Source organism: Dermacentor silvarum, chromosome 1 (assembly GCF_013339745.2).
Source record: "Dermacentor silvarum isolate Dsil-2018 chromosome 1, BIME_Dsil_1.4, whole genome shotgun sequence".
NCBI lineage: Eukaryota > Metazoa > Arthropoda > Arachnida > Ixodida > Ixodidae > Dermacentor > Dermacentor silvarum.
Window position 1 is genome coordinate 15037988 of NC_051154.1, and position 12641 is coordinate 15050628.

The 12641-nt window shown below is 46.2% G+C and overlaps 1 protein-coding gene across 4 annotated transcripts in view; it reads right to left on the reverse strand.

Moving 5' to 3' along the window:
* The window catches only part of LOC119457266 (heat shock 70 kDa protein 12A-like), a 183366-nt gene that overhangs the window by 40554 nt on the left and 130171 nt on the right, over positions 1-12641 (reverse strand). For all 4 annotated transcript variants that reach the window (XM_049665109.1, XM_049665108.1, XM_049665110.1 and 1 more), the window contains 2 exons: positions 6291-7538; positions 4064-4243 (listed from right to left, as the gene is read on the reverse strand). In XM_049665109.1, the coding sequence (XP_049521066.1) occupies positions 4064-4243; positions 6291-7538 (1428 nt within the window). The remainder of the gene's footprint in view (positions 1-4063; positions 4244-6290; positions 7539-12641) is intronic.

Below are 12641 nucleotides of genomic sequence, written 5' to 3' on the forward strand. Positions count from 1 at the left end.
TAATATTGAGGCGAAATAAAGCGAGCAATTTAAAACTCACATCAAACTACACATATACGAATTTGAACATCGCCGGTGGCATATTATCTGGAGATAAAAAGAATCCAAACAAACGCTCCTAGATGAATTTTTTCAGGGAGCACCGGACATACTCCAGAGATGTCTAACTGCAACTTTGGTGCTCATCTATTACAAGTGCAACACATATGGCACTTTCCACTTCGGTCTTCCAATGCGCAGTCAGGAAACTGCGCTTCAGATGTGCAAATAGAAAGTTGATCACATGTACCAATATCCTCCTGAGACCGTAACACAACAACGGGACATAATCGCTCGTCAAAGTGGCTTTTATTGTGTATACTGTTATGCCAACTTGAAAAACAATTTTTTAAATTTGAATACCACGGATAGCTAAAAGCTCTGTCTCCATGTACGTGAAAAAAAATGACTATCTCCATCATCTCCTCATGTAATCTGTGGTCATAAGTGCATTTAATTGTTTAACCGCTGAGATGAAGATGGAACTACGGTGCAGTACAATGTTGCTGCCGCGTCCGGTATTTTCACGCAATCTCGGTGACTTCGAAACACGCCTCGAGGTTGCTTTCGGCCGTCTGGGACGACACAGATGTCTAGAGCGATTTATTGTCAAATTTATCGAAAATGGATGGCAAGAATACGAGTAAACCACTTCTTTACAGTTACACATGCACCGTTCATACCCGGAGTGAATATTTTGCGTAATTACTCCCGAGTGAATTTTGAAAAAAAGTTGAAGGCAATGTGCAATGTATTGTACAACGGGTCTTAGGAGGATATAATTAATTTTTTTGCACACGAAACCGCATAGAAAGGAACAATACATAGGCGTTTAATGAATGCTGATTTAATATTGCAGTACGAGTGAAAAAGAAAAATGTCCAGAATACATATTCGCAATTTAGTAAAGACCCTTGTTTGAACTCAACAAGTGTTACATCTCGATGTTGGTGTCCGACAGGCCGGCATGAAGGAAAGAAACTACAGAAGGGAGCGCGTCACGTGACAATCTTGAAGCCTAGTCATAAAATATATATATATAAAAATATATATATATATCAGAGAACTCACGAAAGAAAATGCACCATAGTCACGTGACAGGCAAGCGGTAGTTACTTGCGCCTCACGCGGTCGCCTATCCGCCCTGCATGATGTGCTGCGTACGTGCGTGCGTCGCTGTCGAACGTTTACAGAAGTTCCCTCTGCCGTTCCTTCATAAATCTAACGAGTTACCGTTACAGTTCCACCGACCCTTAACGGAATGGTGGCGTTCCTCCGTTCCTCCCAAAAGGAACTAGTTCCAGGAACGCCGTTCCGTACAACACTGATGGTTGTACATACATTTTGTCCTTTGCTTATATGGCAGTGCCTCCTTCTCGAGAGTCTATGTGGTGTTCACAAACGATTCCAGTATACCCATCGATTTGGAACAATGCATCTTAATTTATGTATTTTATATTATTATTATTATTATTATTATTATTATTATTATTATTATTATTATTATTATTATTATTATTATTATTATTATTATTATTAGGGGCGCAGTGCTTGAAGCCTGCTTCACTTCCGCTGCGGGTCGGCCCAGTGTTGCACTATCTGCGGGATCGGCCCACGCTAACCTACGTGTATTTTTATTGTTGACGCACAAACACGAAAAATACATGAAACGCTAGCCATACACAGCTTCTTTGTGAGATAACCAAATATTGTTACACGGAAGGCATGGGACAGGGAAAAATGTGTTAAACGTGGTTAGAGGCGAAATAGGCGATATAGTGAATAGGCACGATAGAGGTTCAGCCAGCTGTTGAAACGTATCGAAAAGCAAACAACAAAATATGGAGGATGAGAGAGAGAGATAACTTTAAAGAGAGAAAGGTGGAGTGGTCGGCCTGAGTGACGCGATTCTCATGTATGAGAACAAGCATTTACAGGAGGAAACTTGCCGATGATGGTGATTCATGCATAGAGTGTGGAAATGGCGCAGAAACCGCTGATCATCTTTTGTTAGCCTAAAAGAGGCCTTGAATTTTAAGGCCTCTTTAAGAAGAGGTTTCGAAACGTAATAGGAGGTGCAGTTTATACTATAGTAAAGGAGGGCAGACATCAAATTCTGGGGTGATGGTTTTTTACATGGGTAATGCACAGCACCTAGGGGACCATAATAACGACCGGCATATGTACGACCCTGTCCCCAGTAATTTAATATAGAGTAATTTTCATCTCACAGTTCCAGATTTCAAAATTACCGCCAGCAGGGTTAAATAACCTTTGAGTGACGCAAATCATGACTAGCCGACGTCACAGAGTTCACGTGAACAACCAAAGCTTTGACAACAACGAACTCGTCCGTCGTCTGTTCGATTTGACACCTGCGCCCAAGTTCGCCGACGCCCCCTCCCCCAATCACTGACTAGCAAAATTCTGTGCACATAACATGCGATGGAACAAAAAGCCCCCCCCCCCCCCCCCCCCCCCTCTCAATGTACCCGTGAGGGGGCCCGACAAAATAGTGTATATACTATTATGACGGGCCCCCTTACCGTAGAGAGTGTCTTTTGCTCTCAACAATGACGTTTGCATGATGGCTATCGCGACGATTCCCAAAAAGGGAGCCACGTTTCATTTCTAGACTTTAAAATTTAATTCATTTATCTTTTAGCCGTCTGCTGTCAGTCATGCTTCGTGAAAGCGTTCCTCATAAGCATGCAAAGTTTATGCTATTGTCAGTTTATCCTTTAAATTTGGTGTCTACACTCCTGTCAGAGACGGCTAAGATGGCGGTGCAAACGAAGGCAAAACACACAATGACGGGAACATCAGACTTGTATACTAATTTGGCTAAGTGTATCTTTGTAGTTACTAAAACCGAAGATGTTGTGGCTCAAGTGATGATGAAGCAAAAAAAGAAATAAAGAACGAGCTTGGGGAATCATGACATCCCACCGTTTAAATGGGGTTGGTCATATCATCCATCTATCCACATCGGCAGGTGCAAGCGCTTTGAGTATTGCGGGTGCTTTGACAATGTACCCGCAATACTCTTGTCCCTTGATTATTCCCATTAGATTTGTCGATTTTGTTACGCTATGGTTTGTTAGGTGGAAGGGTAACCATACCTACTACAGAGGTATGGTTACGGTATGATTAGATTGTAGTGGTGAGGGGGGGTATACTAGAACGGGAAAACAGAGGCCCATATGTATTCTCGCTCGATAACTTTTGGCGAATACACTATACACTCATTTTTGTGCGGCATGGTGCCTGGCGCGACGCCTCACCGGTATGACGAGCGTTTTGCCCACTGACTTATCCAATCAGCGTCGGCTGATTCCCGAAAGTGATCGACCCACAATAGCGCTCCAGCGACGTGCGTACGAGAAAGGCGTAGCAGGGTAGCGCACTATTGGCCGTGTGGCGCACACGCTGCGCCACACCTACAATCCAACGTACTCGCAACCATGAGATGTGAGAACTGCGATGGGTGTTGCACGCAGGTCCTCACATATCGTGTGTCCCAGCCAACGTTAGCCAAGCTGTTCAATGAAAGTAAAAAAAAAGTGAAAAATCACGGTGCAAGATACGATCACAAGACATATGGTGTTCGGTCGTCTGAGGTTCGACGACCGAACACCGTAGATTTTAAAATCGCATCATGCACCGTGTTTTTTAAATCCTCTTTTTATTTTTGTTTTACAGCTTTAATAACTTTAGCTGGGACACCCTATATATAGCGGCGGCGTCTTGGTGCATGCTGCGGCTTTTCTCAACCACGCGTTCGACTGTGCATTGAAAAGCATGGTGCAAGACGACTCGAAACACTCGTGCATGCACACTCGTATGCTCGCACGTTTCCATGCCGCGACCTCCTTTCTTTTAAATAGAATTTTAGCTGATACACATCCGTGAACGGACTCCTTTTCAAGAAAGACTGCCGATGGAAGCTTTGGTGGCACATCCGGATGTATCGGACTGAAACGAAGGAAAGGGCGCTCCGGGCGGACATGTGTGCGCTTCTCACCTTCCCATTTGCGCATCATGTGGATGTTGTCGGGGTCCCTGGTGAAGCTGAACGCATAGCCGCTGTACGTGGTGCCGAAGTCGATGGCGACCACCACGAAGTGCGAGCAGCTGCCGGACTCTGGCCTGCTCGCCACGCCGCTGTCCGCCGTGTCGCTGCGACCCAGCTGGCACTCGTCCACTGCGCGGCAAAAACACGTCACAGATCGCGCCTCAAGACAATTTTTGTTTTACCCCCGAAACCACGCGGCCGCTGTTGAGTGATAGCTAAACGAACGAAGAAGGAAAAATAAGGAGGAGACAGGATACGGCGCCCTATCCTGTATCCTTCTTGGTTTTCCTTCTTTTTTTCTTGCGACACAATTCATTTGTTTAGCTATGCACCAACTCGCCCAACGCACTACCTTGCTAAAGAGTGATGATAGCTTTCACTGCCATTTTTTCTGCCCCGTTAAGATTGACACCAGTAGATAGCACCGCCACGACAATGTCGGTGCGTCGGTGCACACCTCCAACTCATGCACCGTACCTCAAGACTTGACATGCTCGCGCTTAAGACGAGTACAGGCTGTTTTACAACATGCTGAGTGCGAACAACACCAAGAAACTCAATTTCTCCCGGCACCTTAACTCGTCGATCGGCTGCGTCAGCAAACGCCTCCTCGATGTTATGCTAAGCCGTCCAGTACAAAGAGTGACAAAAGGCAGTGGCGAGACAGCGCTGACCATTCCTGGCTGCGAGATAAACGAAAAAAGAAAACAAGAACAAGATAACTAGCGTGCCTGAATCCTGTGCACCTTACTTTATAACGTCGCCGAGTGGACGAACGCGTACTTGGCGGCGTCGAAGCGTACTGCACGTCCACTGCTGGCGCTGGCGGCGCTTCGATGCACGGCACCATTTGTCGCGGCAAGTGGGGGACAAAGCAGCCGGCTCGTCCGCTGTAGCGCGTCAAGTGGCCTGGGACGGGAGCGGCAGACACGCGAGCGGCGCGCTCCGACCCAGTCTCTTCCAGGCGCTTGGCAGTTGCGCTCAAAAATGACCCAAACAAGCCGTCCATGTCTAACGCCGTCTTTTCATTCTTGACTCTGTGTTCTTGACGTGGTGCGGCGAGGAAAGAGTTTGACACAAACACACTACTGCCAGTGTGTCACATTGCGTGAGCGCGCATCAACGCCCGGACGAAAGGACTTCAGTATTTTATATGCGCTTGGGGAAGTCCCTCTGCTACAGACATTAACCACACCCGTTGCATTTAGGGTGCGGAGATGTGTCTGTTCAGCGTAAATTGTTTTTTTTTCTTGTTTTTTTTTTAACCGGAGCAGGAAGCGAAGGGCTGTTTGACTCTCCTTCGTCTGAATGTAAGTAGTTTAACTAACTAAAGTAGGCTGGAGTGATTCCCAGGAAGGAAAATTCGATAATTTGAAAGCGTGGGAAAGAGAGAGAGAGAGAGGGGGGGGGAGATGGCAGGCATTGAATTTCGAAAGCCCACCCTACTTTGTTGATAATGCAACTAAGCCGCGTATACAGCCACCTCGTCACACAGGATAACACAAGCATGCACAAACAACATTATCAGGCTACATCGATAGCTCGTACATGCAAAGCAAGCGTATTTTTATTTGTCCGGTGACTGATAAGGAGTATAGATGCACTTGACGTGTCGAGTGAGCACATACACCCGCCAAAGCATCCCATCGCCATATTTTTCAGCCAATGTTATAGAGAAAATGTTTAGTGAAAGTTGGTTATGCTAATCATGAGGCTTAGCTTACTACTATTATAAAGGAAGAACGCACACACAGACTCTTTCTTTCAGGATGGTAACGGAACTATTTGTGCAAGTGGAACTGGCGCCTTTTCTTCAATTTGACCTTCACAGATTATTTTCACGATTTAGCACTCTATCTGACGCGCATAAAAACTTACATGACAAAACTTTTAGCAGCAGTAGCAAACCGTGCAGAGGTATAGGCGCTCATACAATGCCACGCTTTTTGCCGAGCTGTTCAACGAAGGTCAGTGATAAGCACTGCATGCTTTTTTTCGTACATCAACGAGAATGCAGCGTGGAATATGGGAACAAGAACACGCACGACACGCGTCAAATAATTTCGTGCGTGTTCATGTCACCCTATTTGCATTATCTTTTACATCTGCGATGGCACAAACTTATATTTCGCCTTAAGGGCTATACGAAAACAACAGGAGACCGCTTCTTGCTTACCCGGCATAACGCAGATGTCTCCCGTGTCCGAGAGTGCTTTGCCCACGGTGGCTGCTGGTGATTTTGCGTCGCCAACGCCCATGTCCATTTCAAGCTCATTGTTTCTGCCCAACAAGGCGTCTCGCCTTTCCGTGACTCCGTAGCCATTCGACTCGGCGGTCGTCTCTCCAGACGGCGCTGTCTGCTGCGCCAAGGCCGCATATGACTTTTTGTTCGAGCCCGGAAAGCAGACTTCCTCAATGAGGTTGTCATTCTGCGCCTCAGAGTCCACTGGGTGCTGGCACGTTCCGTTGGGAACAGCTCCGGAGGGCGGCACATGCCGAGAGTCGGTTGCTGGCCTTGGAAATACCGGTGGTGGAGGACCGTCCACGAAGACCTCTTCGTCGCCCGCGATGGACAAGTCCAACTGCTGGATGACTTGCAGGGCGTCCTGGTCGAGGCCTGTTTCCTTATCGTCTGCGCTGGACAGGTCGTTCATCGCTGGAGCCATCATCGGAGCTGCGGGTGGCATCGTGGCCGCTTGACTAGACATCTTCTTCAGCACCTCTTGCACGATGGAAGTCCTGCTCAAACTAGAAAGTGACCTCCTCCGGGGCGAGTCCTTGCTGCCCAGCCGGAAGGCTACTTGCTGAGGCTTGGCTGGTGGTGACTGGACGACGGCCGCTGGAACTCGCTGCTGCTCGGGCACCTGCCGTTCGGATGCCAGCATCGTCTGGCAGAAGTCCTGGAAGTTGTCGCTTAGTACCTGCCGCGACACACGCACGTTCGGGTTAACGCAATGAGTCACGGGTGCAGACTGGAGTCCACAGTCTTCTTCGTCAAGCGCTCTCGGCTGGCCGATCCTCCAGAGTGGCGGAGGCCGGTCGCAGCACGAAGCGTGCTCTCGAAAGCAGCACGTGTGGTTCTGTCCAGCGTGGTGCTGCCCAACGTTGTGGTCTGCAAAGCTGCGGCTCCTGTAGTCGACGGCCGACAGCCTAGGCCGACGATATTCCTGGAGGGCGCTGTACGTTGCCGCCGACAAGCTGCGCTGTTCCAGAGAATCCGCGGAGCTGTGGTCGTCTCGGCGAACTGTCAGGTCCTCTCGTTCCTGGTAGGTGACCGTGGCACGGCCGTGGTAGGTGGCCTTGCGCTGGCATCTTGGAGTGTGCAGGACGCCAAAGACGGCGCTCTCAGCGCATTCCTGCCGGAGGACTGCTTCGTAGGCCTGCAGGGGCGACTGGTACCTCCCTGTATGGCAGGATTGGGGATCTGCCGAAACCGAGAGAAAGACAAACGCGCGAACGGTTACTTCTTGCAGAGATTTTTGCACGTAGAAACACTACTTGAGCGTGGTTAATTGCGCAGCGTGGAAAACGAGACAAATATGCTAACAGCATATGGAGGCAAGCACTCACGTTCCCGTTGAATGCGCGTCCACACAAACAGTAGAAAATCACAAGCCCTCCATTTATCTGACTTTCTGTCACGGGGGCCATTATGGAGAAATAGACTATTGTGTATTTGCCTTCTATGTTTGCGATATTAAGGCGAAAACCTTATATGCCTCATCACACAATGACCTTCAAACAACCTTAAAGAAAAAAAAACCCGTGTCGATGCTTCCGTGAGTAAATACCTGCTCTTAACGCTTGTGCCACTGCTCGCGCGTTCGTCGTCTTGTTCCACAGCTGGCTCCGATGCCGCTCATCATGCCAGCGTTCCCATACTGCCCCTCTTCCACGCTTTACTAACGTGTAACACTTGCTTAATTTTTTCTTGCACGGGCTCGCAAGTAGCTGCTTTAACGCCGTGACTGGTGGAGGATATTAAATTGTGCTTCACAACTGAATCTTGAATTGCGTCGGATCCACCGTGGAGGCGTAGCGGCTTTGGCTTTGCGCTGTTAAGCCCGCGGGTGCGGGGTGAAATCCCGGCAACGGTGGCCGCATTTCGATGGGGGCGAAATGCAAAAACGCCCGTGTATGGGGTGCACGTTAAAGAAGCCCAGATGGGGAAAATCAATCCGTAATCCTCCACTACGGCGTGCCTCATAATAATATATCGTGGTTTTGTCACGTAAAACCACCGAATTTGATTTTTTGATTGACATTGCGTTTGTGCGAATCAGTTGACATACCAGCATTGGGGCGAATCAAAGTAACGCTAAAGCTGCCCGCGTCACCCCGTTACAAGGGCAATCATTTTGGAGTGTTCGGAAGCGTCGTGCGAGGAGTACCTACAGACGAATACGGAAGACATGGAAATGCTGACCTTCTCGTAGAAAAATTGAGAGTGCACGCGTTGGTGCGACCTTCAACCACCGTATTTAAATTGCACAAATTGCAGAAGAATCGCGAGCTGGCCGAGTTGGTACATTTCGGGCAAACTAGCCGCGTTGTGTCTTTCACGGTCCTTCGTCTTTTGTGCGCAGTTACTATAGTTCACCAAGCTATAAGTGGCGATACTGCGTTGTACCTTACTGAGTTTAGTTTACAAAAACGATGTTACACCTACGACTAGTTTTCTTCCGCATCCTTAATCTTCTACGCTTGCATATATACGGTTTTGTTTTTGCTTTTGTACAGCAGCGTGCTATGATTGTCCCATGTGCGAGAGAGAGCTAGAGGTGATTTTGCTTGTAGAAAGGCAGAGAGGTTCACCTGAGTGCTCTATAACATGCTACTCGGCGCTGGGGAAAAGGGAATTGCAAAAGAGGGATGATGATAACAGGAATAGTTGTGGGATAAATACAGTTCGTTAGCACAGTAGCCATACTTAAGTTATAGTCTCGAGTCCAGTCGTGTGTCGTGCATCATGGCCCATATACTGTTACTGTGGCACATCTCAGCTGGGGCCAAGGACCGAAAATAAAGTCCCCTGAGAATGGTCTGGCGTTGATGCCAGACCATTCTTGGGGGACTTTATATAGAGGCCATGCTTGAAAAAGCAGACACACTGATTGGTTCATATGTTAGCGATATGCAACTTCGGTAATGTAGTAGAGATTATTTGCAAGGATTAACGGGGAACATTTCAGGAACCTGCACTCCGCAGTTGAACTTAATTTGCTCAGCAACGCCAGAGAGATGAGGTTAGATGACCGTTGTGAAGGAAACTAAGGTAATGTTCAATAGTCTGGGAAGGGAACACGGGTCCGTGATTGGTAGTCAGCCTCTCGAAACTCTGGAATACTTTTGTTTATGCCGAGTTGACAAAGGTAACTACGACCGTGCGAAGAAAATCTCCGGACGAATAAAAATTGTTTATGGTAAGCGCTCACAAGGCATAGCCGACAGATTACCGACATCACTAAAGAGAGAGAGAAAAAGAAAACATGCCAGGTGTTTTTTTTTTTTTCTTAGCTGCACCAATTGTATTGAAAAATTGCCTGTGGCAGGTAACATAATTCTAACACTTGAGCGAAATTACTAGATGAGGTGGCCATTACTTTTGCCAGAAATCAACATGCTTAATTGAATAATTAACATGATTACACTAATGAACTGTTTTCAGTTAATTACTTTACGGTACGTATTTCAATCAGCGAATTATAGCCGGTGAGTTGGCGAGGCGATCCACTTTGAACGAATTCTCAGGACTACAGCAGTTTCCAGGTATTGATTTTCGAAATGTCCAACGAAATTCATTGGTGGTCCAGTTGCTTTTGTGCTTCAATGCATAAAACAGCGTTTTGGTAAAAAATGTAAGTGGAGCAGTTTGACAGCATATATCTCGAAGCCGGAGCCATCCTGAGTCGATATGCCTTGCATAAATACTCACTCACTAGCTACAATTCGTCGATTGAAATGGTTGCCGTAAAGTAATTAATTAAATATTTTATTAGTGTCATTATGTTAATTATTCAATTAAACATTTTGATTTCTCGTAGAAGTAATATGGGCCGCGTCATCGAGGGTTAGTAGTGTATTATCTGCCGCAAGCAATCTAAAAAAAATGTACTGCAGCTAAAAAAAAAAAAAAAAAACACCCGTACAGTAAGTGTATTCTACCAGTATTAACATACAGAGGCGAAATCATTGGGATCACACACGCACACACGCACACACGGACGACTTCTTGTAACACAAATGGAAGTCCAATGTATGACTTTGAGTTGAGAACAAAAACATTTATTCTCTCTCAATTCTCGAAAGATTTTAATACGTTTCAGTTTATTTCTTTCGTAAGTGGTATACATGCTTGCATAAGTATACAGAAGGAGGTCCCAGTGCATGTAGCGGAAAGGGGACCTCCTGTCAGAAAATATACATTTGTGCAAATATATAGCACAAAACAACAATGTAGTAGTCACTAAGTGGAATATTATGCAAAGTAAATGTTGTACAAACTGCAAACAATACAAAGTCAATAAGTAGTGGTACAATTAAAACAGTAGTTAAGGCATTCACAACAGAACAAGCCAAAAATGTCTAGGAAGTGTACAATTGAAAAACATAAAAGTATACAGATAAGTATACAAACGTTTAGAAACATCAAAATGGTGACCTAACTGTGTTTTTCAAGGAAAAAAAAAAAGGAAAAGGAGAAGAGAAAGAGAAGAAAAAGTGAGATTCACATCTTTTTCTTGAATCACCCGAGTCTTGGCCAATCCCCCATAGTAGGTATGAGCCACTCTCGAAGTCAACCAAGCTAGCAAACTACAGAAATGCTTATGGCGAGACACAATCGTGAGTCCGACAGACGCCCCGCGACACGACATTGGTGGTTGGCGCGTGCTGCTTGATCGAATCTAGCAGGACACCGCACGATTGGAGCGCTTTGAAAAGGCGGACTTCCAGGAAGCGCATCTACCCAACAATGGCTAAATATAATAAAATTAACATGAATATGATTCAAGAAAACCCTAATGTTCTGTTTCAAATTTTATGACTGCTGTTAAGCACTATAGCTAAATTTTAACTGCTAAATGCGGTGCAACTTTGAAGTCAGGAAGTAGTGACAGTGCATCAGCCTCAAAACATAAAGGTGAATTTAATGCTGTCACCGTTTTCTAAAGCGCAGCTTTCTTTATCTATTCCAGGGTTTCCCAAGCCGTTTGTTGGTGTTCTTGTCCCGAAGTTGCGACGACTTGACGATCGACCGTTGTCCGTGCAGGTGCTCCTTGAAGACCGTCCCCATCGCTCGTCAGCCCACAAATCTGTGAAGGCACTGTTGTCTTACTTGAGGACGACTGGCCTATGTGAACGCCTTTGAATTCCCCAGGCCCTCCGCGAGAGTGCGCGAGCTCACCGTGTCCTTCCTCCCCCCCCCTCCTCTCTCTACCTCATCTTTCTATTCCCTCTTTCCCGTCCCCCAGAGTAGGGTAGCCAACCAGACGCATTTCTGGTTAACATCCCTGCCTTCTCCTCCTCTCCTCCTCCTCTTCCTCCTCCTCCTCCTTGTCCCGAAGTTCAGTACGTCGCACGGAATTTTCCCCGACAAAGCTTAACAATACCATTTGATATTCTGTCTGCATTTCAGCGCCTTTTTTCTGCATTTTCTGTTTATTTGCGGCGTGGCATATATACGTAAATGCACACGTGCAAACAAATAAAGCCAGTGCCTCTGTGTGTTTTACCGTTTCCTTTTGCCCACGTCTTTCGCATTCCTTTGCCATTACCAACTGAACGTTCACCGACAAAGTAGTGCTATTGAGCGCACGTCCGTGCTTCGTATAATCAAACAATATATCACGACATAAAACTTGCACTTATAATGTCGGCTCAAAGGTATCTGTAAAGCATACACACCTCTTACTGAAATACGGCATGATATTCAATAGCTTCTTTTATTTTCTTATATTTTGGGTTACTTAATTATTGGGCAATTGGGCACGTGACACCGGATGCTCCGACTTATACAACACAATATCTTAACCGACGCAATAGTGACATTGAGCGCGTCTCTGTTCTGCGTAATAATATAATAAATCACAAAAAACTGCACATATAATGTCGGCTCATAGGTCTCTCTAAAGCATATCACCGTCTTAGTGGAATAGCGCGTTATGTTCAATGGCTTCTGTGATTTTATTAAATTTCTTATATTTGGCATACCCCATTATTGGGTCATTGGCTATGCTAAATATATTTAGAGGTTATATTCTCCCCTTACACGAGGAGAATATAACCGCTAAATGTATTTAGATGCGTGTCGTACTCTTCTGCGCATACGCGTATACCGCCGCCATTCTTGGTAAGCATCATAACCATCGCCTTCTTCCTCGTCACATCGCTGCGTATGCGTCTCACGCTGTGCATCCGCCTGATTTGATGCTAGCATTTCGGCATTCGGTAAAACTTTCTGCTGGGCGAGTTGGTTCATACTTGCAAAGGAAATGGTTATGCGCAAACATGTCTATTACTGTGTCCG